This window comes from Hevea brasiliensis, chromosome 16 (assembly GCF_030052815.1).
Source record: "Hevea brasiliensis isolate MT/VB/25A 57/8 chromosome 16, ASM3005281v1, whole genome shotgun sequence".
NCBI lineage: Eukaryota > Viridiplantae > Streptophyta > Magnoliopsida > Malpighiales > Euphorbiaceae > Hevea > Hevea brasiliensis.
The window spans coordinates 45,957,905-45,964,820 of record NC_079508.1 but is presented as its reverse complement, the minus strand read 5'-3'; the positions used below and the strand labels follow the sequence as shown (position 1 = coordinate 45,964,820).

The window sequence follows — 6,916 nt, the reverse complement described above, 5'->3', positions numbered from 1 at the left end:
ACGTTACAGAAATGTACCTTACCAACGAGATTCTCAGCGATAATCTCTCTTACTTTAACAGCTTAATCTCTCTTACTTTAACAGCTTTTGTCCTGCTCCCTTCTCTTTCAAACTTGTTCATACTTACTCGAGCTCTATCCAATCTAGTTCATCCAAATGTCCTTTTTGATCTCCTTATATTCGATTTTGTACTTTCTGCTTAGTATCATATCGTCTTCAGACCGTTTCACTATTGGATTCGAACTCTACCAGATTGGATCAGATCTAAAGGATCTGACCTAGTAAAGATTGCTTCGGATTTTGGGGTATATTATATCAATAACACTCCCCTTAAAATGTAGCATGGAATCATCAATTCCAATAACCACTAAACAGTGACAAAGTTGTAAAACTTAACTAAAATAAGGTAATTGTAAAGTAGCTTTTACATTGTAATTATATTTCTTAGCAATTCAAAACCCACAGAAAAGTAGATTTCATATGATTGTAAATAAAACTTTCAAATGGCATTCGAGAAAACTTAAAGTATTTCTTTCGCATTATAGATTCGGGTTAGGTTAAGGTGGCTGGACCTAGTCTTTTCCGGCAAAAATAAAAAGGGTGAGACAATTTTTTATATCGTTTTTTCACTGACAATGCCATTATTGTGGTCCATGAAAATTTATTTTGATATAGACTTACAAAATAAAGAATATATGGGTTAGAAGTCCACCAAATATTCTTGGTGAGGACTATTCTACACTCAAGTTAAAGCTGATATGAGAGAATAATATGTAAGATTAATTAGAAAGAATGATCTCACTCTCTTATATAGACTTTAGATGGTGGTTGATTATAAAAATTCAATTATGTAATAATTAGCCATCATAATCAAAGAAATATAATAGTTATTTAATTTTAGAGAGAGTGCCTTGAAGAATAATTTAATTATTTTTTAACCTGTAAATCTATTATAATAAGTTTAAAGGATTTATGCTTTTAAATAACATTAAAATTAAGAATTTTTATAATAAAATTAAAATTAAGAAAACAAAAAACACTCTCAAAATTGAAAGATGAGAATAAAAATTACTCTTGAAAACCTTAACAATCTTGCTAAATATATATATATATATACACCCATATTAGTATTACTTTAAAAGTTCGCAGTATACGTGTATACCGTGTAAAGGGGTAAATGACCATTTCTTGTTGTAATGAAACGCACATTTCTCAAAGGATTCTTCATTCTGTTTTTTTGTTTTCCCTTCAAAGTGTTGTTCATTATTTGTTCATTTGTTCTTCCATCCCATTCGTGAAGGAAAAGGCTCCAAATAAATAAATAATGCGTCCAAAGTTCTACATTTTCACTCCTGCTACTGCCTCTTACTCGGTCAAAGTCTTCTCTTTCATATCGTCCGTCTTCCTCTTACTCCTTATATGAGAACCCATCAGACCCACAAGAGTCTGTAGTTGCAACCCACAAGGCAATGAAACTCCATAATCTGTTTTTTCCTCTTTTCTTCTCCTTTCTCTTCTCCATTTCAGTGGCGATAATATCGCCGGGTTCCTCTCTATCTGCTTCTAACCCAAACCAGACCTGGCTTTCCCCCAATAGGACATTTTTCGTGGGATTTTTCCAGGTGGGTTCCGGCTATGTCGCCGCCGTCAACTACTTTGGTGGTGTCCCTATCTGGACTGCTGGTAACCCTTCCGTCGTCGTTGATGCTGGTGGAACCTTCCATTTCCGCTCTACGGGCACTCTCCAACTCGTCAACAGCTCTGGTTCTGTCGTCTGGGACTCTAACACTGGCCATCTCGGTGTTACCTCTGCCTCTCTGGATGATTCCGGCAATTTAGTGCTGCGAAATGGCACTGGCTTTCCGGTCTGGTCCAGTTTTCAGAATCCTACGGATACCATCGTCCCCAATCAGAATTTCACGGTAAACCAAGCTCTTCAATCTGGGTTATACTCGTTTCGGCTTCGTAATCCTGGAAATCTCACGCTGAGATGGAATGATAGCATAATTTACTGGAATCAAGGTTTGAATTCATCTGTCGCTTCTAATTTGACTTCGCCAGTTTTGGGATTGCAGCCAATTGGGATTTTATCTATTGCTGATGTTACTTTAACTGGTGAATATATCATGGCTTATAGTAATGATTATGCAGAGGGTACTAACATATTGAGGTTTTTGAAGCTGGACAGTGATGGGAATTTGAGGATTTATAGTTCTGCTTTAGGTAGTGGAACTACAACTATGAGATGGGCAGCTTTGACTGATCAGTGTCAGGTTTTTGGATATTGTGGAAACTTGGGGATCTGTAGTTATAATGATTCGAGTTCGAATCCAATTTGTGGATGCCCATCTGAGAATTTTGAGCCTGTTGATGTGAATGATAGTAGAAAAGGGTGTAAAAGAAAAGTGGAGATTGAGAATTGTCCTGGGAGTGCTACAATGTTGGAGATGGATCATGCCAAGTTCTTGACTTATCAGCCTGAGCTATCCTCTCAGGTTTTCTCTGTGGGAATATCAGCTTGTAGGTTGAATTGTCTTGTGAGTAGTTCTTGTGTTGCTTCAACATCTTTGTCAGATGGAACCGGGTTGTGTTACTTGAAAACACCAGAATTTGTTAGTGGATATCAGAATCCGTCACTTCCTAGTACTTCTTACGTCAAGGTTTGTGGACCGGTGCAACCAAACCCCTCTGCTAATTTGCAAATTGACGGGAACAGCAAAGGGAGACTGCATGTGTGGCTTGTTATTCTCGTTGTTGTGGTTACCCTTGTTGGTTTGGTTGCTATAGAGAGTGGTTTGTGGTGGTGGTGCTGTAGAAATAGTCCCAAGTTTGGCAGTTTGTCAGCACAGTATGCACTGCTTGAGTATGCATCTGGTGCACCAGTGCAGTTCTCATATAACGACCTGAATCGTGCAACAAAGGGATTCAAGGAGAAGCTTGGAGCGGGAGGATTTGGAGCCGTTTATAAAGGAATTCTCGCTAATAAAACGGTAGTTGCAGTAAAGCGACTTGAGGGAATTGAGCAGGGCGAGAAACAGTTCAGGATGGAGGTTGCAACTATAAGTAGTACTCACCATTTGAATTTGGTGAGATTGATTGGATTTTGTTCTGAGGGACGGCATAGGCTTTTGGTCTATGAGTTCATGAAAAATGGATCGCTTGATAATTTCCTTTTCAATACAGATGAGCAGTCAGGGAAATTGTTGAACTGGGAGCATAGATTTAACATTGCCCTTGGGACTGCAAGAGGAATCACATATCTTCATGAGGAATGTCGAGATTGCATTGTTCATTGTGATATCAAGCCAGAAAATATCCTCTTAGATGAGAATTACAATTCCAAGGTGTCAGATTTTGGTCTTGCAAAGCTCATAAATCCTAAAGATCATCGGTATCGGACCCTCAGAAGTGTCAGAGGGACAAGAGGATATTTGGCACCAGAGTGGCTTGCGAATCTTCCTGTAACTTCCAAATCTGATGTTTACAGTTATGGTATGGTTTTGCTGGAGTTAGTGAGTGGAAGAAGAAATTTTGAGATCTTGGATGAACCAAATCGAAAAAAGGTCTCTCTTTGGGCTTATGAAGAGTTTGAGAAGGGTAACGTGAAGGCCATTGTGGACAAAAGGCTTGTTGATCAAGATGTGGACATGGAGCAAGCAACGAGGGCAATTCAGGTGAGCTTTTGGTGTATCCAAGAGCAACCATCTCAAAGGCCAATGATGGGAAGAGTTGTGCAAATGCTTGAGGGAATCACAGAGATTGAGAAGCCTCCAGCACCAAAGGCAATAACTGAAGTTTCAGCTGGTGGCACAAGCATCAACATGAGCAGCAATGGCAGTGCTTTCTCAACTTTTGCTGCTTCAGCTTCTGCCCCTGCTCCCTCATCATTTTCCTCATTTCAAACTACTGGAGTTTCGCCTTTGCCTTCAGGGAGGAATACCGACAAGTTACCTTCATCACTGTTAGGTTCTGACCGTAACTGAAACATGTTTTCACATTCACCCACCCCACAGCACTGAGAAATCTGTAGCTGGTAAACTTTTACCGGTGAAACATGATGCTTGATCGTGATGTATCTTGTTGTAAAAAATTGTTCTAGTTCTTGCGAGTAGCTTATATATTTATCAGGATTGAAGGCTTTTCCATCCCCATATTACTTGCTTGTGTAATTCAGTTAACTTTATACAAGAAAGTTGTCAAAATCATTAGAATTAGAATGGCTTTTGCTAATTCCATAGCATGCAATGTGCTGAAAACAATGTACTCTTCCCTTTTCTTCTGGGCATGAATAATCTCTCAAAATGCAAAAATGATTGAACATAAAATCTCACTCAACTTCCTTGGATGAGATTTCTTTGTCCAATCATCTGGCCAAAGTTTTGCCATTATCTCAAGTTTCTTGCATCAATTAAATATTTTGCCTTGTGTTAGATGACATCCCAACTCAATAATTGATTCCATATTTGCCTTAATCATACAGATAGTTTGTGAGGATGATGTTTAAGAATATATTATATCTGCAAACAAGGATTAACAAATGATTTTATTAATTTAAAGTACTAATCCAGCCCTGCTTCCAAGCAGGGCGTGATTCTCTGATATTTGTTGAAGTATCATTTTCAAAGATCGGATTTTTCTTGGGATAAAGAAAAAAAACAAGTAGGACATGACTTTTTCCAAGTCATAATAGATTGTTTTTTTATTTTTTTGAGCTGCAAGTCACAATAGATTGAAAGATGAACGATAGTCGTATAATATTAATTCTGTTTATTTCTTGTAATAAAGAAATAAAATAAATGAGAATGTCATGAATCAAAGAAACAAAGACTTAAGTCGTAAGGTTCTGAATAAAATCTAGGCCGTGTCCTTGGCTTTGCAAACTATAGGGCCTCTTCCCCCTTTAGTTTTGATTTTCAAGTTTCAACTTGACAAACTTTCCAACGATTGGCCAATTCACGTGCTCTTCACGAGGAGCTTGATAATTCGTCTTAAGCGTGTGAAATCCCGCTTTCTACCGTGTGAAAGGGTCACCGAGAACCGGAGCATATTACATGAAAAACAACTCAATCAAATAATGACGTTGAGATTTTATTTATTTTATGAAAATAATTTAAAAAAAAATATTTTTTATATCTTTTAATATTTATAGCAATTAAAAAAATAAATTAATAAAAAATATTTTCTAATAAAAAAAAAATTAAGTTATTTTTAATGACAATTACTTTCTCTACTCAAAAGAGAAAATTATTTTTTAAATTTTAATTATATTATTAAAATATAAAAATACTTATATATATATATATATGATATAAATACATATTATTAATTTAACATTATAATTAAATAAAAAAAAATATTTTGTAGAAAATATTTTTTAAAAAAATATTTTTTATATATAATTATTTTTTATAAAATAAACAAAATTTAAATTAAAAAAATAGTTATTATTTTTGAAATAAAAACTATTTTTAACATGTGAGCATAATTGAATTTTATGGGACCATTATTACTCGACATTTTATCATTGTTTTTCATTTCTCTCCCTTTGATAGAGATGGCCATCTATAACTTTTCTTTTTTTAACTCTTGATAGAATTTTTAAGTTTGAAAGGAGAGTTATCTTCGCATTATCTTAAAGCTCCTTACTTTCGCTTACCTATAGACATTATGATTTTCAAGCAAATATTAAGGTAAGCTGATTTGATATCATCAGTTTGCATATGGTAGAAAATTTTTGAACTGATCTATTCAGAAATCAATGCATTTTCAATCGTGCATTACATCTGTCTATGCAAAAGTAAATTAAAAAAAAATTATATTTTTGTCCTCTAGATTTTTATAAATAGTATTTTTGTTTTCTTCTTCAAATTTTTTTACGAGTATAAATAAATGAGGTGTTAAGTAAATATTATATTTATATATAAGTTGATAAATATTATTCTGAATATATTTAATAACTTTTTATAAAAAATTTGGGGTGGTGGCAATTGGAGTCTTCAAGCATTCACACATATATGGTGATAATTTTAAAAGGGTGGAACTATGGGATGTATCTAATATTATTGAAAATGAAATGTGTTAAAGAGTCAAAGATTGAAGTCATAAAATGAAAATGAAATGGTAGTTGGATTTTATATTAATTAATATTAAATATGCCACACACTTGTATATCTTTATGCAGCAAATAAATATTAGAATTAGCAGTAAAAATTCTACAGTAATATTAATTTTGTTGCCTATAAAGTTAATATATAGTAGCAACAAGAACAATTACGGCCTATAGTCTATAAAAAAGATATGATAGTAATTATTGTTATTATTAAAAAATTTTGTTAACAATAATTTTTATTTTTAACGACTTTTTTCTTTTACCAATCGCAATGTTATTATAAAATATCTATGGTCATAATTTTATAACGGTAATATGTAAGAATTTATATATTATTGCGGCAATAAATTTTATGCATTTAGTAGTGAAAATTATTACTGATAATCTAATATTTTTTTTTTGAATTGTAAAAAATGAGAGCTCTCTATAATCCCCTTAGGTCCGAGACCTGGAGTCACTAGTTGACATTCTTGATTTAAGCCAACCCCATAGGAAGAGACCCACCACTAATTTTTTATTTTGGTCCTTACAAATCTTGCACTCATAAATTAATTTAATATAATATTTTATTATATTATTCTCATTTAATTTTAAAATTTCTTTATAAATCTCATTTAATATCATTTCTTATCATTTAAATAATAAATGTACTTACAAACTATTTTTTATCAAACACATTAATTGCTTATATTTAACCAAACACGTAACTATTTAAAATTTTAAATATTTATAAGTTTAAATTAGTCGATTTTCATAAGTTAAGTTAAACACTTTTCAATTTAGAACTAAATCAATTAAAAAAATTAA

At 33.3% G+C, this 6,916-nt stretch overlaps 1 protein-coding gene across 1 annotated transcript; it reads left to right on the top strand.

Moving 5' to 3' along the window:
- The first annotated feature begins 1,266 nt into the window (after positions 1-1,266).
- On the top strand, positions 1,267-4,230 carry LOC110631544 (G-type lectin S-receptor-like serine/threonine-protein kinase At1g34300). Its single transcript, XM_021779410.2, has one exon. It carries the CDS (start codon positions 1,470-1,472, stop codon positions 3,981-3,983), a length of 2,514 nt encoding a protein of 837 aa, XP_021635102.2. The 5' UTR covers positions 1,267-1,469; the 3' UTR covers positions 3,984-4,230.
- Positions 4,231-6,916: the final 2,686 nt, after the last annotated feature.